Genomic DNA, 21,936 nt, shown 5'->3' on the forward strand with positions numbered 1-21,936 from the left:
AAAGCTTCTAAGGACTTGCCAATGTTTAAGTATTGTTTGTTTTGTTACTGGATTGTAAACAGCTTAGAAGCAAACTCTTAAGGAAATTGTGAATGTCTGTCTGTGCTCACTGCTCTCTGATAGGCAGAATATATGTAGGTAATAGTGGAGGATGTCTTCTCTGGCAGTCCTGTGTCTTGACCTCATGCTGCTTCCTGGAACTTTTAGCCCATTGTGTTGTGAGCTGGCAGGAATATCTCTGGGCAAACCAGCAGATCCGCAAGAGAAATAAATGCTGATTAAGGATCCAGGTGTTTCTCTCTGGTCCACTAAGACGTGTTAAAGTCGATGCATATTTATCCACCTAATTTCACCTATTTTCATAAAATATTTTGTGTATCAATCTGTTTATCATAAAACATTTTTTTGACATCAATCATAACACATTTTTATGACATTTGACAAAAAAGAAACAAGATCACTTAGATAAATAGGTATCTCCACTGCATCCGCAGAGTTTCAATTGCTTTACAAGACAGAACTTATTTTTAAGTACACTATGTATCAGAATACTGTCATCAAGAGCCGATATCATACTTTCCTTTTTATATCATCAAAACAAACAAAGTGACGCCAACGAGGGGGGATATTAGTAACTTAGTAATTTTGAGAAACAAAAAAATACTCATGTAAAATAATGCATTTGTGTTTCTCTCCAGCTTCCTCTTGTGCTGGACAATCACTCTGAAGGCATTGAAATTCAACTCTGGGTACAGGTCGTCTCTGCTGTCTCGGACAAACTGCGAGAGGTAAAGAAGGGTCCAGTCTAGCACCATTCAAAAGTTCACCGCACGATATTTTTAGCTGTCAGGAAACAGTTGCTTCCTCGTGCAAACACAGACAGTGGGGGGATATCATTTAGTGCGTAATAGGAAGGCTAAATCCAGAAAAGGCCTGTTAGGCCTTTAAAAACAGATATATCATCATTATGGGGACCATCCCAATGGAAACCACTCTGTGGCTGAAAGAACAGGTGAAGTCTCTAAACATGGAAAATGTTAAACATCAAGGGTGATTGAGGGATCTGTTTGTGTTTGTGTGTGTCCTATGTTTTCAATTCTGTGAAGGGTCTTGTTGCTTGCCAAAGTTAGTTTTAGCTTGGTCAATACTAAATGAGTTATATGCAATGGACAAGGTTCATTGTCTATAGAAATTTGGACATTGTTTCTAATTGGTTCTCTCATTCAGTGGGTGTGTTCATAAATATTGTTTTGTTTGTTGTGGATATTTCCATGGAATATTCATTGTAGCTGACAGTCTGACATCCTGTTGGCACGACACTTGTCTTTGTCTTGAACATAGACCGTCTAGAGTAGTAGAGACAGACTACTGTGTGACCAATCAAGGCCAAAAAGAAGACAAAAATAAATTGTTGCTACGTGAACATAATAATATTTTAAGTCACCGTAGTGTCCCTATCCAAAATATCAACAGCCTCTTCATTTTTGAGCTTTGTGATAATGCGTTTTTCAGAAAAGTGGGGTGTAGTAGGGTATTAGGTGGGATCAAGATTTTCTCAACTTATAAAGGAACATGTCATGATTCAGTTTACCTACAAATAAAAATTGTAAAAACGGCATAGCATCAGGGTGAGCCCCTGTATTTGCACTTTACACATTTGAAAATTATAAGCATACAGTTTCTCTATCTGGTAAACAGGTAGTCATGCAAACATAGAAGTTTGTTCTGTAATCAGCCAGAGGTGCTAATCAAAGCCGTGGCAAATTGCACAACATTGAAATGTTGCAATCAGGAACTAAACATTGTACTGTAGTACTGTAGAATTTTGAATTTGAATTTTTACCAATGAACCAGATTTTTGTCCATGCAGTTGTTTACTATCTGTACTGATAAATCCACTGCGATTGCTCCTTAACATATCTTTTACACATACTGTATCTATTCTTATTTAAGCTCTGTTTTACTTTTATCTCTCCACAGTTGTACCAGAGGAATAGCTCCAGGGAGCTTCTCCAGGTTATGACTCCTCTCTTCCAGAACAATCTGTCCTTCAGGCAGGTGATGGCCGCTGCCTCCAGCCTGGTATGTGGCTACAATGAGGGCGCTTTCTCCCGAGTCACCTCCTTTAACTGGTACGAGGACAATAACTACAAAGCTTTCCTGGGCATCAACAGCCACAGGGCACAGGACCACTACACATACGACAACAGCACCAGTGAGTAGACCCATATAGCACTAGTATGTTAGTATGACAGATGTTAGAGTAGGCATTGATCCATCCTCAAGCTTTTGGATTTACTTTAAAACCAGGGGTTTGTTTTTGAGACAGGACCTAGGGCTCTGTTCCTACTCTACCCTACTATAATTCATGGTTTATAATATCAGTGGGTCTCCTGGTTTAGTATGACAGACTCACTGGATTTGTACACTACAAGTCAATTACCTATACCAAAAGGGATGATTCTGGTCCTACTCACGTGTGTGAATTTGAAAGATATCTCAAAACCTTAACATTTTGAATACAATTTGGTGGAAAGTCAGGCCATCTGCAAACCAAAGATCAAGTAGAATCACGATGAGGCCATTTCTGAATCCTGTTATGGCTCATACATGGGCCGTCTCATGAAATGTGTCATATAGTAGCAAACATTTTGTCCTTTTATTCTTTATTCCCTCTTTCAAGATTGACAGCCGTTAGTATTTAAAAAATCTTCATCCCTTTCAAATATGAGACAAAATGATAGTGCGTTTGGTTGAGCATCAAAACATTTTTTTCACTTCCCATATTTTCTTTCATTAGAATGTATTAAATATATAATACATAATCTTTCCCTGCAGCTCCTTTCTGCAATGATCTGATGAAAGAGCTGGAGTCAAACCCTGCCACTAGGATTATGTGGAACTCTGTCAAGCCGATGCTGATGGGACAGATCCTCTATGCTCCTGACTCGCCGGCTGTCCGGCAGATCATACAAAATGTAAGCAGCATTGGCCACTCTGTGGATGCATTTTTCCCAAGCATGGTGTAGAACCATGATTTCATACACTTAACTCATTCTGGGGGGATTCTGCAGTCCTTAAATTATAGATTGTTCGGTCTATTGCTTAAGTTTCTTTTAGACAAGACATGATGCATTTTACTTTTTGGGTATTATTTTCAATACATGGTGGAAGAACTAGGTAGGTGGTATTATTGAACTAACAAATAAAAAGTGGCATCTACTCAGTCACAAAGATGCAAAGATAATGAAAAATGTATAAAGATAGATACAGATTCCCCAAATTACAACCTTTTAGATGATGTCTGTTACTCCTTAACATCTGTGTCTTTGATTTTTTTTTTTTGGTGCAAGCAAGCCTACTGCACTGAACAATGCATTTTCCCTCCAAAGGGGATCAGCTTTCCTCATGTCATGTCCAGCCCTTTGTATCTAGATGTAGATACGTGTTGGTCAAAGCCCTTCAGGGGGTCAGCAGTCATGGATGGCTTGGTTGTAAAGGAAGAACACGGGCTGATCGGCTGTGGTGGCTACCACACAGTCCACTGGCGCCACAGCTTCTTCACTGTTATATAAGCAGAAAAAGTCTATCCTTAAAGACGTGTGATCACGCGCACAAAGAAACACACACACTTGTGCTTCCTCTTTCCTGACCTTTATTGCCCTCTATGTTTTCCTCTTCCCTTAGATTGGGATCTTAATTGCACTAAGAAAGTAATGACCAAGGGGTTAATCCATTACTTTACGAGACCAAAAACATGGCCTCTACAGGCTCTTTGTGTTCTTCCTCTTAACTCTGTCATGCATCAGTTTGTTTCAGAAGAAACTCCAAGTGAAGCACTTAGACGTATGTTTTCATGCTTTATGTGACTGCTCTTGTGTGATGATGAGCTATGCAGCTCTGCCATCACTGCTAATTTACTTGGTTACTTTCAACAAGCACTGGAGTTACACAAAGGTTGTATAATTCAGATTTGCATAAACACATCAAGCTTGATATTTCTTCACAGTACAATTTAATACATTGATCATTTTCAGAATGAAATCCAAAGTAAATATTTGGTACAAACTTTATGGCTCGACAGTGGCCTAACATGTCATGTATGCATCTGTGTAGTCGGTTTCAGGGCACCACAAGTATTTTAGTAGATAATACTTGTCAAACTTAACTTGCTACAAGTGTTCACTTTGTTGCACCATATGTACTGTAGGTATATGCTAAGTAAGGCAGAAAATAAAAGCAGAAAATACCCCACATCTTGGCAACTACAGAATTCCTCCACTGCCCCCTTTAAGAAATGCCCTTAAGGAAACCCCCAGTCCTCCTCCTGCTTTGGCTTGCTGTTTTAAACTGCTCCGGGGAATGAGGAAGCACTCACTTGTGGGAACCTGACTGGGATTCACTGGGCAGGCTGAATGCATTCGGCCAGTTGTCACCACAGCCTCCATTGTCACCCCCGCTCCATTGTGCCCATTGTCACCCAAAATCAGACACACACAAGAGGAAGGCGTTTAATTGGGTGTACTCTTGAGCGCTTTCATCCCCCACTGCACATGACTGAATACTGAAATAGCCAGCCTTTGGTATTTTCCACACAAAGCACTGTACCCACACACATCCAGGGTTTTAATGATAAGCGTGCAGTAAATATTTGACGATTTGGCACAGAGTGCATTTGTTGCACAGTTGCTGGTTATCTGAACGGGCCCGCGGGAATTCTTTGTGTGAGAATGTGTGTGTTGTCTTTGCAGAGCCTGTTTTCACAGAGAGTTTAATGTGGGAATGGTATGTAGCAGGAGATTAGGAGGGCTGTAACAATGTGAGTATTTGAGTTTCTAAATGTTGTTTAGGCCTACACATACGTGTGTGTATACATGAGTGGATTTTAAGTTCCCCCCAACATGTGTGCAAATTTTTCTTTGCAAGTGTTCCCATATTTCTGAATATTGTGCACCCAGATATGGGCATCTGTGAGACTAGTTGTGTGTGCATGTTTATTTTTGATAACAATTTCCTGTCCTTCCAATGTTGGGACACCAACCACTCACACACACACACACACACACACACACACACACACACACACACACACACACACACACACACACACACACACACACACACACACACACGCACACACAAACATTTCTATCTCCCCTGCAGGCAAACACAACATTTGAGGAGCTGGAGAGGCTGAGGACGATGGGGAAGGCCTGGGAGGAAGTGGCTCCTCAGATCTGGGCTTTTTTCCAAGATGGAGTCCAAGTCAACATGATCCGGGTAGGACAGCAATATAGTGTGACTGAATAGTTAGGTTTAAACAATACACAATAAGAAATGAAGACACATACAGTGTCTTTGTTGTAGAAACTTCTTTGAAAATGCAACTGAATATAGGAAGAATCAATGAACAAAACAAAAGATTGCTTGCAAGATCGCTCGATTTGACTTACTTAAAACTGACAGCTGATTTCAATTGTGGTGTAAAATGACATCCAGCTACCAGTTTTACTGTGCCTAATACAGTAGATATGATCAGGATCTACCATTGTGTTTCCATTCAGTTGACATCCAATCTAAAACAATTGTCCCTTTGAATAGGGTGATTGATGATGTTGTTATTTTATCCTGATCCTTTCCTCACTGATAATTTTTTCTGAGGTCTCATGAGTTCACAAAGTGAACTCCTGCTTGAATATGAACCTTATCTTAAGAAAATATGCCATCTTCTCCCTCTTTTCATCTATCTGCCTCTCTTTAAGTGTCGTTCACTCCTCTTATTTTCTCCTTTTGACCTCCCTTTATACCCAGTTTACTTACCTTATTCGCTTACCTCTCAGTAAATGTACATTAACTATCAATTTTGTTTTAATTATTTTAATCAGTTACCCTTCTCTTAACCACCTTTACTTTTCTAGCCTTTTCTGGAAAAGACAAATTTCATAACAATGTTAATGCTTTGAATAAGTAAATTTTTTTTCATTGATGGTGCTATTTCTTTCCCTTTTCCAATTGGAAAAAAGATCTTGCTCTTAATGGAAAGAACCCCAGGGTAAATAAAGCCTATCCCCTACCTTCCTTTTGTTTTTAGGACACCATCGGCAATCCATCGGTGATGGATTTCATTGACAGGAGTCTAGAGGAGGCGCCGTTCTCCTCCAAACACATCCTCAACTTCCTCTATAACGGCCCACCAGAGGACCGTCTGGCCGACGTGCCTAATTTTGACTGGCGAGACATATTCAACCTCACTGACCGGGTCATTCGGATGCTCAACCAATATGGTGATGTGAGTAAAACACATATATGGTTTTAGCATTTCCTTGTCTTGTATTAGGCAATCTAGCCTCTCAAACACCTCTGCTTTCGATTTTGAGAAAAGTGTGCCAGCATGCAGACTCATACTAACTAGTCAAAGGGTGTCAGGATTGTTTTTGCCAACTTTTCCCATTGGGCTCTGACAGCAAGAATGTGGGCTGTTTTTCCACTTTTCACTCCACCTGAGATGTCAAGTTCTAGGACAGGCCTATTCATGAAATAATCCAACTAAGCGCAGGTCTTGTCACTTGTTGATTTCAATACCCTGGCAGGCTAACCACTATGTGCTCCACACAATTCTTGCTGCGATGTGAGCATTTAGATGAGCTGTCTTGGGGCTCTACAATTTGTCTGCCCGTTCAGAGAATTGGAAATCTACCCAGGTGGGCGAGAGCCAGAGCAGCAAACTAGCTGTCGAGTCTCTTTTGTTTACTGCTGATGGAGTGGAGGATTAGAAAAAAAATACAGAAAAACATCACAAACCTTCTCTTGTGAGTGCCCTCCACATTTAGTGGACCAATGCATTTGAAACAAAGTTTAAATCACTCCTTTCCTTGCGAAGGCTAATCGGGATGAGGGGCCTATCACACTGGGGGGTGACATGGGGGGCACCTTGGGGCATGGCTGGGTGGATGGTTGGTGCTCTTTGTTTTTGTCCAAGTTGAAGCTTACAGCACTTGAGTGTGACAGGGAGAGTGGGAACGATTGAGGCCGATTAGCTACAGCTGTCACTCCACCCACCATCCTTTATAAAGCGACAACAATGACCCTGGGCTTGATGGCTGGTTGGCTGCACGTTGGTGGTATGCATGCGTAACACACCACACAGTGGGGCCGTAGTGTTGGTAGGTGAATGCTTGGGCAAATTAAGGGATGGTCTTTGGGATTTGAATAATTAGTTGGGTGTGTTTAGTGTACATTGTGTCTGTGAATGCATATATGCATGCATTTTGGATGCAAGTCTGTTTTTTCAAGGCAAATGTGTGTTTTGGGTTAAGGGGTATCTGTCCATGGGATCTCAAGGGTAAATTGTTGTTTTGGAGTGTTTCCTTTTGGATCAGGGCCCTCCCTATTTGCATTAGGCTACAGTGAATGGCTATATCAGACACGCTTTGCAGGGAAGAGACAACCACTGCTGAAGTTTCTCTGCAAATGTGGATGTGGAGTGTAGATCACAGTTCTCAGTTTTTCACCTTTTTAGCCACGCTAGCAGCATGGCTATCCGTGGGTCAGTCCACCGCTTTTGTCCAGACTGTAATATCTCTAAATAACATTCATGGTCCCCAGAAGATGAATCCACGAAGACTTTAGTGATTCGCCGACCTTTCTGTACCGCCACCAGAAGGTATATATATATTATATATACCGTATTTTCCGCACTATAGGGCGCACTGGATTATAAGGCGCACTGTCAATGAATGGTCTATTTTCGATCTTTTTTCATATATAAGGCGCACCGGACTATAAGGCGCATTAAGCGAAACAAAACAGTCAGTCAGTCAAACTTCCTCCACTTCCGTACCATTGATTCATTAATGTTGAATTCTCTCGCAGCTGCTCTATTCCCATGTTCTACTGCGTGACTGATAGCCTTGAGTTTGAAGTCCGCGTCGTAAGCGTGTCTCTTGACAGGAGCCATTTTGGGGTCCTTATACACACACACTGTAATATTATGGTGAAGTATGTGTTACTCCTGACGCTCCTGACTACGGTAGCTGTAATGCTGCTGCGGTGCGGCTTTGTAGTTTACCAAAGTCGTACTGAAACATGTTGACAGAGCGCCGTGTACCACACAAAACCGCTTCGAGGTCAGTAAGCACAACCAGAATTAATCCATATATAAGGCGCTCCGGATTATAAGGGGCACTGTCGTTTTTTGAGAAAATTAAAGGCTTTTAAGTGCGCCTTATAGTGCGGAAAATACGGTACCTGCAGGTATAGATATAATATATTTCAAGATTTCCAATTTTGTACAGACATTCATATATGTCTTATTGCCTTTGGTGTTCTTGAAAAAGTTTGGCAACTGTTATGTTATTAATAATATCAAATCTGGTACAGACATTTGTGTTTCTCTCAGTATGTATTGTAATCACTTTGGTGATCCACTGACTTTTCCTCTGACGCAAAGTCAGATACAAATTTAAATGTTTCCAATACTTTGGTTTATAAAGAAATACCTGCAGACCAAGTAACATTCCCTTCAGCCTCAGTTGTCCTTTATTTTTAGTGCTAATCTGCTTAGTTTAGCATGAAAACAGTTTAAAAGATATGTCAGAAGATATGGTAAACATTACCTGCGTAACATCAGCATGTTAGCATGCTCATTATCAGTTTTTTACTATGCTAAAGTAACATTTAGCTCAAAGCATATCAGTGCCTACAGTAATTACAGCCTCATAAAGCGGCTAGCATGGCTGTTTAGACAACACACTGACCCATGATTTGGCTAAACTCTACAACCAAAGAATTGACCACTGAGGGCATTTTCAGGTTTTTTTGTACTTTTTGTGTAAAAAACTCTTGTTTCACATGTAATCATATCAGTTCACACTTAATACTGTACTTTTTCAAAAGTCAGTTTAATTGTCAATACGTTTGACTTATGAAGGTTAGACATGTTTCTAAAAATCCTTCAGAAAGGCTTTTGATTGCTGGATTGTTGACCTTTATGGCTACAATTATCCTATAGTGTATGTAAAACTCAAGCAAGTTACCTAAAGGGAAACTGTTTTTGCTTTCTTTAAAGGGAAATCCAATATTCAGTTAAACAGACATCACTTAAAATGTCCAAATGTCCCGTTCATTTTTATGTCTCTGTTTTGTTCCTTCTCCCTCACTCAGTGTGTGCTTCTCGATAAGTTTGTGGCTGTACCCGACGAGGACACCGTCACTTATCGAGCTTTGGACTTGTTGGACAACAGCAAGTTCTGGGCTGGCCTTGTCTTTGTAAATATGCACACATGGACCACCAATGTCCCGCCTCATGTTAAGTTCAAGATCCGTATGGATATTGATGCAGTGGAGCGCACCAATAAGGTCAAAGACAGGTTAGAGTCAAAGTAAAATGGAAATGATGGGTTTAGTATAATGATGATAAACTTAAATACTAAATATGCGTGTTTTGCTCAGGTATTGGGACCCTGGCCCCAGAGCTGATCCTATGGATGACTTCCGCTATGTTTGGGGCGGCTTTGCTTACCTCCAGGACATAATAGAGCATGGGATCATCAAGACTCAGACGGGAAAGGAGTGGCCACTAGGTGTTTACCTACAGCAGATGCCCTACCCTTGTTATGTGGATGATCTGTAAGTGGAAAAGTTGATAAACAAAGTTCAATCAAATATAACAACCAGAGCAGAATGTTTTGTTGACTTTCTTCTAGTTTGTGATTTCCAAGGTACAGTCTCGATTTAGAATTACAATAGTTTGTTAACTAATCTTTTAAAGCGAACCGGATAGATTGTGAGAATAACACCTTTCTGATTCCTCACCTCAGTAACTGTGTCCCTCTCCTTCATCTTATTTCTCCTTCCCCTCCTTTATCCAGGTTCATGCTGACATTGAACCGCTGTTTCCCCATCTTCATGGTACTGGCCTGGGTCTACTCTGTGTCCATGATTGTCAAGAGTATTGTCCTGGAGAAGGAACTCAGGCTGAAGGAGACCCTGAAGGCCACAGGGGTCACCAACGGCGTCATCTGGTCCACCTGGTTTATTGACAGCTTCCTAATGATGGGCACTAGCACCGCTCTTCTCACCGCCATCATCATGGTGAGGAAGGCTTTTCCAGAAAAGCCTCTAAAGATCATACATCCTCTCACATTTCTGATTACCTTAATTTTCACTTAAATGGCATTTAATTGTCAGTTTCACCATAACAATTTGTACTACAATCCATCTTTGGCCAGACACACCTAATCTTCCTGGGGAGCTAATTAGCCTGTTCAAAGAATAATCCAGCATGTCTCTTCTCATGATAACTGTCACCCAGTTTTACTCTGAAGCAGTACCAGATCTTTTTCCTTGAAATAATAACAATAGTGGCTTACTGATTGCATACATATAAATCATTGATGGAAGAACTGTGAATACCATGACATCATGGGAATTATGTCAACAGCTTTGCAGGAATGGACAAGTCAATGATTAACTTCTCTATGTTGTAAGTCACAATGAGTCACAAGTCATCTCTTGTTGCCAGCTAGTGGCTCAACTGACATATTGTTGTAAGGTGGGCTATTGGGACCTCTAGTGGACCATAAGTGTTTAGCAATGTTTTAATTTTACCCAAATAATGTCTATTTGCATGTTACCAATGTGGTATTTATTAGATATTATTTCACAAGGTAACCAGTTTTACAATACTGTTAAACTTAACAATATTTTTTATATATTTCAAATAGTCTTTGAACAAAAATGGGTTTGATTCAAATGATAATGCAAAAGACATGTGAACACTTTAGATTACTCCATATTGATTTTAAAACATGATGTCCTGGACCTCAGTTTTATAAATAATAGTAACAAAATATTTCACATAAGTTACATTGTCATACAGTGTGAAATGTTTTTAAAATAATTCTCAGCTTTGAAAATCTATGTTCAAGAACCAATTATTGAAACTTTCTCCAAAGCAATCAAATCAGTTTTTGGTAAAATTGAGTCTCATTCACTTCTGCCAAATAATAAAACAGAAACATTTACCTTGTTGTTTTTTTAGCAGGGACAATGCCAAAAAAACACTGTTTCTCTCTGTCTTTGGCCTATAGGGAGGAAGGGTACTGAACTACAGCGACGGCATCATCCTCTTCCTTTTTTTGCTCACCTTCACCACGGCTACCATCATGCAATGCTTCCTCCTCAGTGTCTTTTTCAACCAGGCCAATCTGGCAGCAGCCTGCAGCGGCATCATTTACTTTGCCCTTTACCTACCGCATATCTTTTGCTTTGCCTGGCAAGACCGCATCACCAAGGACATGAAGATCTTGGTGGTGAGTGTCACATCTCAGCATCTTCCTCTATCAAGGGAAAATGCTTAAATTGAAAAAAATGTGAATACCATATATACAGTAGTTAATACATTTCAGCTATAGCACAGGATTTATCTGCTCAGATTCTTAATTTTTTTGCTATTCTGCCAGTATTATCACACACAGGAACTGATTTTAGCACAAAATCTTCAAATACAACTAGTTGTTGTTCCTTAAATGTATCAAAGATTTATTAGAGCCCAAGACATTATAAGTACTTAAGACTAAAAGTGATTTAGAGGCCCATCACACATTGATACAGTCTAAACTTCTTGGCCATAGTCTTAGTTCAAACACTGAATTGATTAAGTTTAGGCTATAGATGATTGAAGAATTGGCCTTAAATGTAGAAAAAAGATGAGTTTACCATTGCCTCTCCTCGCAGAGTCTTTTGTCCCAAGTGGCGTTTGGCTTTGGGACGGAGTACCTGTCGCGGTACGAAGAGCAGGGCCTGGGTCTGCAGTGGGACAACATCCAGACCAGCCCTCTGGAGGGGGATGAGTTCTCCTTTCTCACCTCCATCTGCATGATGGGCCTGGACTCTGTGCTGTATGCTGTGCTGGCCTGGTACCTGGACAATGTCTTCCCTGGTCAGTGTATAAGAGAAAAATAAAGGGTTTGATACAATTTTGATTTTACTGTAGCTCATGTATTAAACTTTTTCATCACAGGCCAGTATGGAATTGGTCGACCATTTTACTTCCCCCTCCTGCCCTGTTATTGGCTCAACAGTGTGTCTCCAGCTTCAGGTAAGCTTACTTGCTTACCATTTCCCCTATTCAAGTACTGTGCATAATACAATATGTATGCTTAGAGGAGAGTACAGATCAGTCCTAAGTCAGTTTTAAATCTTTTATTTGTTCTCCAAAGACAACAACAAACTGGAGATGGATAAAAAAGGCTTTGATAACCTGACAAACAAAGAGCAAGGAGTGCAGCAAAAGCAAGAGGAGGAGGAAAACCAAGATCAGGAGAAAGGCCAGGAGAAACCCAAGACTCTCGAAGAGACAACGTCATGTGAACACCAGTATCAGCGTGAGAGGCTGGAGGAGAACCAGGCTGAGGCCGAGGAGAACGAGATCAAAGACGGTGTGCATAAAGCTGGTTTTGTTACACAGAGAGGTGCAATTTGTAAAATTCATAACCAAAACACCTTTACGTTGTAACCTCCTGTATGAGCTGCATTTCATATTCTACCCCAGGGTATAATAGTTAAACAGTTTTATTATGATTTTATTATTGCACATTACAGCTGCATTTTATTTCCTATCATCATCTTTGCTTATTTCTGAAATTTAAAAAAGCAATTACAGCATTCTTCCATATATAATTCATTACACAACTTATTGATTATGTAGATGTAATTTCTCTCCGAGCAAACACTTAATCTCAATTTTGGATAGAAGCCATCTCTTTATTTGCTCTCACTTTCCCTCTCTTCCAGTCAGAGTCATTGTGTGGGAACTCAGTGTCCTTGTGTGTGTTTGCACTTGCTGGTATATGTGAACACACACACTGCTTACTTCTCAGTGTCATGCTTAGTTAATAAGTATTTAAACTGTTATGGCATTCCAGTCCCCTGATCTCATATGTGTCTTTCATTAACATTTGTGAGATAAAACTCCCAAATGTTTATTTTAAAAAAGGGAAAGAAGTATAATATGTTAATGTGATTGTCACTTTTTGCAATATGGTTTGGTTGTGGTCGGTTATGTAAGTTGTCTTCACTTTATGCAGGTCAGCCATTCTTTGAAGCCGAACCAGCTGACCTGGTGAAGGGTGTCTGTGTCAAGAACCTGGTCAAGGTGTTCGGCAGTAACTCCACACGGGCTGTGGATGGCCTTAGCATCAGCTTTTATGAGAGCCAGATTACTGCCTTGCTGGGCCAAAATGGTGCTGGGAAGACCACCACCATGTATGTCACACAGATGCACCCTCACACAAAACAACCATAATGGCCGAACTTTTAAAAGTAGTCTCCACTTATTTCTCTCTTTCTGTCTTCTCATCCTAGGTCCATCTTGACCGGTATGTTCCCTCCTACCTCAGGGACAGCCACCATCTATGGCAAAGACCTCCGCACAGACATGGACAACATCCGTCTGTCTCTGGGAATGTGCCCTCAATACAACATACTTTTTCAGCAGTATGTAACTCTCCACACAGTGTGATTAAAAAACATGCTTGCTGTGTATTGTATGTACAATTGTATAGTTGTTATAGATTTATTCTTCTTTCTCTTGTTTTTTGTCAGTATGACTGTAGCAGAACATATCCTCTTCTACTCGCTGTTGAAAGGCCGTCCAATAGCAGAGGCCGAGGAGGAGGTGGAGAACATGCTGCAGGATCTGGGTCTTCCCCACAAGAGAGATGAACTGACCCAGAACCTCTCAGGTCTGTAAGGATGCTACTTCATCTGCCCCAAAAACCTCTGTAAAGTGGTTTTTTTTTTTTTAAAGCTGGTCCACACCTAGTATGCAGGTGTATGTACAAATTTATTTAAGCTTACTACCACACAAACCACACACACAATTATAGGTGCGCTGTCAATACTTTATGATGTTCTAATCCAGGGGGGATGCAGAGGAAGTTATCAGTTGCCCTGGCATTTGTTGGTGGGGCAAAGGTGGTGATCCTGGATGAGCCCACTTCAGGGGTGGACCCCTACTCCAGGCGCTCCATTTGGGACCTGCTGCTCAAATACCGTACAGGTAAGGCTGATCCTAGCTGTCTAGAAGAAGGTATAGAACCCTAATGTCATGGTCAAAAATAGTTAATTAAGTGACCATAAATCATTAGATATTAGTATGCTTAATATTCTTACCTTCTTATTATGAATTAGGTTTCATTATCAGGTTTCCTTGGCAACTATTTTTAAACATTGCATATAAACCAATTAGAAGAGATCTGGGGTGAAAATAAATATAAACAAAGTATCATTGTAGCTTGTCATGTAGAGGTGAGATGATTACTACCGAAAATAATTAAGCCTGGGTCCTGAACAAAACATTGTATCACTGAGGCCACTAGTGACAACATGTCAGACAGTTCTTCCACTAAAACTGATATCTAAAAATGTGCTGAACTAAATATGTTATTTACACAATAAAAGACTCTCTGTCTTAAATGCAATCAGTTTAAACATAGTAATTATATTATATATTTTTTGGCTTTCTGAATTCAAGATACCACATTCAGTCCAGCTCAGCTGATATTTTTCAGCCTTAATCTTTCAAAGCACAACAGTATTATAAGATCTGGATTGAATCATCAAACATCTATGCTTCTTTCATGTGTGTCTATTTACCCTTGCGCTCTTGTTGCAGGGCGCACAGTGATCATGTCCACCCACCACATGGATGAAGCTGACCTGCTCAGTGACCGGGTGGCTATCATCTCTCAGGGCCGCCTCTACTGCTGCGGTTCCCCCCTCTTCCTCAAGAACTGTTTTGGTGCTGGCTTCTACCTCACTCTTGTACGACGAATAAAACATACTCCAAAGGTGGGAACTTGGAGCCTGGTGTGTGTGTTTGCGGGCATTAGGATTTAAATGGTCCAGAGTGGTAGCTTTAGAAGTGAAATTATGAATTTGGGTTGAAGATGTATTTATTATACTGCCAGATTTATTTTTTATTTGTATGTTAATGAGTCCAGAAATACATGTGTGTGTATAAATATATATATATTATGGTTTCTGATAACATTTTGTCCTGCAGGCCAGCTGTGATTGTACAGAGGATTGCTCCTGTACATGTTCAAAGTGTTCAAAGTTTAAAGTGGACCAAGAAGAGAGCCAGCCTCCAGAAAGACAGATGGATGGTAGGTTAATTTATTGTGTTATTGTAATTTAAAAGATCAGTGTGTTATGCCAAATTCTTGTCAGTCTCCTTAAACCTATTTTTAGTCTTGTCCACTTCAAAATTAAAACTGTAATGGAGCATAATCCCTTTGTCTCTTTTGCACTGGATTGTAGTAGGTCTACTTACTGGAGTTGCTGCCATCACACCTAGAAACACCTTACTAACTCTACTCAATGTACTACTGTAGACATTTTTAAGGTCAATTTGATATTGATATCAGTTTTGCTCAACCAATGCTGTAATGTAATGCATTTTTCTACATTCACTGCTTTGATTTTGGAGGCCCTTAATTTTCTTACACCACATTTTTACTCATCAACTGTCAGTTATCTGATATTCTGATTTCTTAGCTGTTATTTTTACTAATATTGTTGGGTGGGCATACTTAACTTTTTAAGTATAGGAGCGGTAAAGGGCAGGCAATAAGATATTAAATTAAACGATCAAAGCCATTAACATGTGATAGAAGCTGAAGTTAAGCAAAATCATTCCCTACCACTCATCTCCAGGTAACATGGAAAGCATCACAGCCCTGATCCACCATCACGTGCCACAGGCTCGTTTCATCGAGGCCATCGGCCAGGAGCTGACCTACCTGCTGCCAAACCGAAACTTCCAGCCGAGGGCCTACGCTAGCCTCTTCAGGGAGCTGGAGGAAACCCTGGCGGACATTGGCCTCAGCAGCTTTGGTGTGTCCGACACATCGCTGGAGGAGGTGCATGGAAATAATAACAGAATAAATGCTAGCAGCTGAAGTAATCATAGGACTGCTTGTATTAAACAACCATATGCAGTTTTATTTATTAGGAAAATGTAAAAAAAAAAAAGGGTTATTTATGTTTATCAATTTCGATCTGTAGTCCCACGATAAAAAAAATTAGGCAATAGATCAAACTGACAATTACTACCCCCTGAATAAGACAGATTCTTAGTTATAATACAAGTACAAATTACATTCTCATTTTTAGTGCTAAACAGCAATTTGATCGCAAGGAGAGTTTTATTGGGACAATCTGTCATACAGACACTTCCTGACATTCACCTCTACAATGATTAGGCCCTGTTACATGAGGCTTTGTAGTGAAGACCATCTGTTAATCTTGGATCCTGACAATAAAAATAAGCTATTTCTTTGTAGATTTTCCTGAAGGTCACTGCTAATGGAAATGCAACCAACAGGAAATGTATACCAGGTAAAAAAAATGCACAAAGTTTTTGTAGCACTTTACCTTAACTCCTCTTTCTCTTCTGTTGATTTGTTGTCTGTCTGAATTGTACTTCTCCTAGCCCCTAATTTGAACTACATCCTTTGCATTCCATTCTCTAACTCTCTTAGACAAGAAATCAATGCGACAGGTCTGTCGAGCTAGTCTCTGTGGATTCAACAGAGTGGCAGTTGATATGGAACCACCGAAAGGTGACATTCAGCTTTAAGCTAACGGCTCTGGACAAATGCTGCTGTTGTTGGAAAAGCAAATTAATTTCTGGGATTTAACAGGGTTAACAGAACATTATGAATCATAAAATGAAACAATTCAACCTTCCTTTGTTGAATAAAAATAATAAGTGAAGGTCAACTAAGAAGTAAACAGAATAGTACGATACATTTGGAAATGTCCTCGCATTTTAACTTGCATGTGTATGATGAGAATATCGATACCACACACGTCTTTACAGTAAATAGGAGTCTACAGTCAGCAGCTAGATGGCTTATCCACCGGCTGTTGGCTGCTATAGTGCTTTACCTGATCTCAGCATAAACATGTTTGTGTTATGTCAATTTATTATTCCCTGCCAAAAAAAATAACACCCTTTAAAGGCACAAGATATCGTTTCTGCAATTCTTTTTTTGTTGTTGGATCAATTTAACAAATGCAATGTAACAAAATTAGTAAGATAATGCTAACAGGCAGTTTTGGGGGGTTGTCTTTTGATAGAGCAAGGCTAGCTGTTTTGTCCTGTTTCTGGTCTTTGTGCTAAGCTAAGATAACCGGCTGCTGGCACTATCATATCTAATGTACAAACACAATGTGGTATCAATCTTTCCATCTAACTCACGGCAAGAAAATGACTGAGCTTATTTCCTGAAATGTCAAACTATTGCTTTAAACATACTTTAATTCATTCCTGAAAACATGTTTTGGCAAAAGTGTTTTTCCAGACAACAGTGTAATGCAGAGAGCATATGCTTGGGCATTTTGACTGCTGATGTAGGCTATTCATCATAAATATATTTTGTTCTGGAGCCTTCACTGGCGCACTAGTAACATGCTTAGATGATGAACTACATCCCTGAGGCAAGTAGAACACTGCTGGTAAATGCTTTTTGATCACTGCTCACAGACGACATGCTTGGCTCGCTGGCATGCCTCTTTAATCTAGCATGCACACTCCCTGTGCAAGTGAGTGTGCAACCTGACTTGAGCCCTTAATTCCAGAGACAGATGGGGCATTGCACACCAATGGCCTGGACCCTTGTGATGTCCCAGAAGGTAATGCAGGAAGGGGATCCCAACAGGTCAGAGGGCTGTGTCTCACCATCAAACAGTTCTTTGCTCTGCTGATCAAGAGATTGCATCATGCAACACGCTCCTACAAAGACTTCTTTGCCCAGGTAACTTTTCTATTATTTAATCAAACCATGGTCTAATGCAGCACTGTCAGTAGTCTTAATAGCATTTTTTGTTTCAAGTGTTTCTATATGGGATATTGTACATTTACTTGAATAAGATCTATACTTGAAAACAAGGCTGGTTATGGGGTGTAAGCAGAGTTACTTGTTGCATAATATTGCTATTCAGTTTGAGTTGAATATCCAACTATTACCAGGGCCTTGATCCTAATTAGAATTGCATTTTTTGACTGTTTTTTTAAATCTGTCGTTGATAGATTGTGCTTCCAGCCAGTTTTGTTTTCCTGGCACTGACCTTCACGTTGATCGTTCCACCTTTTGGAGAGTATCAAAGTCTGACTCTCAGTCCCTGGATGTATGGGAGACAGTATACCTTCTTCAGGTGGGAATAATGGACACAAGGTCACCAAGCTCTATTAAGATGATATGAGGAGGCTTGCCAATTTAATGAGATCAGTACAATACTTTTTATTGAATTGAACAAAAATGTCTCCATATATACTTTCTGATTTTGTCCATTGCAGTAATGAGCGTCCTATGGATGCTCGGATGAGATACTTTGGTGAGGTGCTGTTGGACAAGCCTGGCTTTGGGACTCGTTGTATGGCGGATGAACCACTGAAGTGAGTACCCTTCACAAATCTAGATCATGCTGCTCTGTTCTGTCTTGTTTGACTAAATCAATCATTTTCTCCCACTGGTAGAGATTTCCCATGTAACAATATCACCACAGACTGGGAGATGCCCTTGGTAAACCCTGCCCTGATAGAAATGCTGGCCAGCCCAGAATGGAACTTCTTCAGACCGTCTCCAGACTGTCAGTGCAGCACAACCAAGAAGCTCACCATGCTTCCTGTGTGTCCTACAGGAGCTGGAGGCCTGCCACCTCCACAGGTGGGTGGTTGGCTCAGTAATATTGAAAACGGCAACAATAAACGTATACACACACACACACACACACACACACACACACACACACACACACACACACACACACACACACACACACACACACACACACACACACACACACACACACACACACACACACACAAAAACACAATCATACCTCTCAGTGCACTACTAAATTCCTTCAGCAGACAATATAATATGTATTGTGCATTCATTGTGTCTGAAAATGACATTTGGAGGTCCAGCATTTAGGACGAGTTTCTCATATTAAATAAACGCTGCATGTTATTTTGTGCATTAGAGGATCCAGTCAACAGGAGATGTTCTCATGGACCTTACAGGCAGAAACATCTCTGACTACCTGGTGAAGACATACCCCAGCCTCATCAGAACCAGGTATGAGATTGTGTGCACCGATTCAAAAGGAAGAACTTACTTTCTTGTCCAAAAAGTAAAAAACGCATGGAAACTGAGATGAAATGCATTAAGTAACTTAATCTAATAGTATAAATTCACATATATTTTCCCCTCTAAATTCATCTTCATTTTTAGAATGTTAAAATAAACTATAGTTGCATAAAAAGAGAAAAACTATAATTCTATTACATCAAAGGTTCATACAAGATGTGTACATGTAAAACAAATATTAAGGTATTGTTAATGTACAAAAGTATTTTTATAAAGTTGAAATGTTAATCTCTTTCAGCTTGAAGAGCAAATATTGGGTGAATGAACAAAGGTAATTTCACATTTTTATCTAACTGCTTTATTGTCAGATTACAGTTATAAACATTTTTAAGTATATTACATGGATGGATGGGTTATCTGTAGTGGCGCAGTTCTCCCTCCAGTGGTTGTTATGGTGTGGTACAGCTTTGGTCTTGAGTAGCTGGAGTTACAGTGAAGCGCTGTAGATGTCAGTGGGTTTTTCTCTGTGATGTCCAGGTATGGAGGTATATCAGTGGGAGGACAGCTTCCTGTTCTAGAGCTGCAGCCAAAGACCATCCAGGATCTAGCAGCACAGCTGGGACAACTTCTCAATGTTACTGGGGTATGGCTTTAAAATGCAACATTATGTGTATGCTTATCTCTTTGTGCACTTTTTTCCTGGTCTCTGTGCGTTCATCACCTTGCTTTTCTGTGATTTTTTTTTTTGTAATTCGGCCTTGAAATTTTGGTTGCAGGGCAAAAGCTCCAAACAAACGCTGAAGGACATAGGGAAGTTCCTCAGGTACATGGAGACTCAAGACAATGTCAAGGTCAGTCCAATATAGGATCATCAGGATGAAACCTCCATCACTGTGATCCACCTGCCTCATTGACTGTTCAAAATTTTCCCCAAAATAAACGCTACAGTAAATAGATGAAATGTCTGTTTTATTAACATTATACATTTATTTAAACTTTCAACAGGTGTGGTATAGCAATAAGGGCTGGCATGCCATGGTTTCTTTCATGAACGTGGCCAACAACGCCATCCTCCGTGCAAACCTGCCCAAAGGAGCTGACCTGGACGAATATGGAATCACTGCCATCAACCATCCTCTTAACCTCACCAAAGAGCAGCTCACTGAGATCACTGTGTGAGTGACTAGTAGCTGGACATGTATCCAATTACACTTCAAAGTCTGAAACTTTTCTAGGCTTTTGCAAGGAAAAGTAAGGAGTTTCTAAGTAGTGTCACCAGAGTGTGACACCAGAACAGCTTCTACTGATCCAGTCAGGTTTTTTAATTTTCCTCTATTCTTTCCCCAGCCTGACCACCTCAGTGGATGCAATGGTGGCCATCTGTGTCATCTTCGCTATGTCCTTCGTTCCAGCCAGCTTTGTCCTCTATTTAATTCAGGAGAGGGTCACCCAGGCCAAACACCTGCAGTTTGTCAGTGGTGTCAGTCCATTGGTTTATTGGATGGCCAACTTTCTCTGGGACATGGTACAGTGACGCTATTACCTTATGAGATGTGCACGATTAACTTGAAATGTCATTAATAGTCAAGGGCATGAATTAATTATGTTTATAAGAACAACAAGGGTAAAGACACCCACATGTCAATAAGCTTTCTGATCTTCATGAGCATTGTATTTATTGTTTTTTTTCTCCAGTTGAATTACTCCATCAGTGCAGCGATGGTGGTGGAAATATTCATCTTTTTTGATAAGAAGTGCTACACCTCTCCAACCAACCTCCAACCACTTATTTTCCTGCTTATGCTTTATGGGTAGGTTTTTGCTTTTGTTTCTGTATTTGTTCAGTCTTTTTCTAACAACAAAGGATGTACAAGGAGGGCCAAACTAAAAAGCAGAATCAAAATATCCTCTGAGTTCCTTCTGAGTTTACACAGCCAATAACTTTGGCTAATAAATATTGCAAATTTTGTGACACTATGCTTTATTTTTTACATTCTTGTCATGTAGAAAAGCAACATAATTAAGCTCATGCATTTTCCTCTTTTAGCTTTACAGGGTCTGACAAAATCAAACACAAATGATCCTTCCATATTAGTGAAATTTAAAGTTGAAAGCTTGAATTGATTTTACAACAACTGGCTGAATTTTACAGTGAGGTAATACAGGATTTATTACCCTTTTTCTTTCTGTTCCCACAATGATCAGTTGTTTTGTTGGCTTGATCAGTTTTGACACTGGACACATGGATAGATTTTTGGATGCCTCCCTTAGCAGATACTTTTCATCATCTAGCCTTAATGTGAGCTTCTGTCATCACTGGATTGTTGTTACACTCCTGTGGGTCAGCTTTACTCCACAGCTCACGCTAGCTACTGACATACACAGCCCAGTGCCTGCTACAGTCAAAATATCAGCTGTGATGGATGCCATAAAATCTGTATTTTTTCACTGTGCATGAATATGTATATGTATTACCGAAATTACACTAGACACAATATACTAGACACAAGTGTGTCTAGAATATCATTGTGTAGTGAAACACTGGTGATATTAGATTATGACATTTCTTGTGCATAACTGATATTTTCCTTAAATCTCTTTCTTTTAGATGGTCTGTGACACCCATGATGTACCCAATGTCCTTCATATTCAGTGTCCCCAGCACAGCCTACGTCTCTTTATCATGCATCAACCTCTTCATTGGCATCAACAGCAGTGCCATCACCTTCATCCTGGACCTTTTTGAGAGCACCACAGTAAGACCACAGGGCTT

General features: G+C 40.1%; 1 protein-coding gene across 1 annotated transcript in view; it reads left to right on the top strand.

The window, feature by feature from the left end:
• abca4a (ATP-binding cassette, sub-family A (ABC1), member 4a) overlaps positions 1–21,936 on the top strand; it is a 34,693-nt gene that overhangs the window by 7,850 nt on the left and 4,907 nt on the right. Inside the window, exons 7-39 of the mRNA XM_054623342.1 lie at positions 699–788; positions 1,981–2,215; positions 2,839–2,978; positions 5,164–5,280; positions 6,092–6,289; positions 9,163–9,368; positions 9,451–9,627; positions 9,870–10,092; positions 11,091–11,312; positions 11,737–11,941; positions 12,023–12,100; positions 12,222–12,440; positions 13,089–13,266; positions 13,366–13,497; positions 13,606–13,745; positions 13,925–14,062; positions 14,678–14,853; positions 15,068–15,170; positions 15,721–15,926; positions 16,350–16,404; positions 16,548–16,628; positions 17,650–17,825; positions 18,101–18,225; positions 18,368–18,466; positions 18,548–18,737; positions 19,057–19,151; positions 19,462–19,494; positions 19,701–19,806; positions 19,940–20,014; positions 20,169–20,338; positions 20,511–20,688; positions 20,859–20,974; positions 21,772–21,919. Coding sequence (XP_054479317.1) covers positions 699–788; positions 1,981–2,215; positions 2,839–2,978; positions 5,164–5,280; positions 6,092–6,289; positions 9,163–9,368; positions 9,451–9,627; positions 9,870–10,092; positions 11,091–11,312; positions 11,737–11,941; positions 12,023–12,100; positions 12,222–12,440; positions 13,089–13,266; positions 13,366–13,497; positions 13,606–13,745; positions 13,925–14,062; positions 14,678–14,853; positions 15,068–15,170; positions 15,721–15,926; positions 16,350–16,404; positions 16,548–16,628; positions 17,650–17,825; positions 18,101–18,225; positions 18,368–18,466; positions 18,548–18,737; positions 19,057–19,151; positions 19,462–19,494; positions 19,701–19,806; positions 19,940–20,014; positions 20,169–20,338; positions 20,511–20,688; positions 20,859–20,974; positions 21,772–21,919 — 4,830 coding nt within the window. The remainder of the gene's footprint in view (positions 1–698; positions 789–1,980; positions 2,216–2,838; positions 2,979–5,163; positions 5,281–6,091; positions 6,290–9,162; positions 9,369–9,450; positions 9,628–9,869; positions 10,093–11,090; positions 11,313–11,736; positions 11,942–12,022; positions 12,101–12,221; positions 12,441–13,088; positions 13,267–13,365; positions 13,498–13,605; positions 13,746–13,924; positions 14,063–14,677; positions 14,854–15,067; positions 15,171–15,720; positions 15,927–16,349; positions 16,405–16,547; positions 16,629–17,649; positions 17,826–18,100; positions 18,226–18,367; positions 18,467–18,547; positions 18,738–19,056; positions 19,152–19,461; positions 19,495–19,700; positions 19,807–19,939; positions 20,015–20,168; positions 20,339–20,510; positions 20,689–20,858; positions 20,975–21,771; positions 21,920–21,936) is intronic.

The sequence above is a fragment of the Anoplopoma fimbria genome, chromosome 21, assembly GCF_027596085.1.
Source record: "Anoplopoma fimbria isolate UVic2021 breed Golden Eagle Sablefish chromosome 21, Afim_UVic_2022, whole genome shotgun sequence".
NCBI lineage: Eukaryota > Metazoa > Chordata > Actinopteri > Perciformes > Anoplopomatidae > Anoplopoma > Anoplopoma fimbria.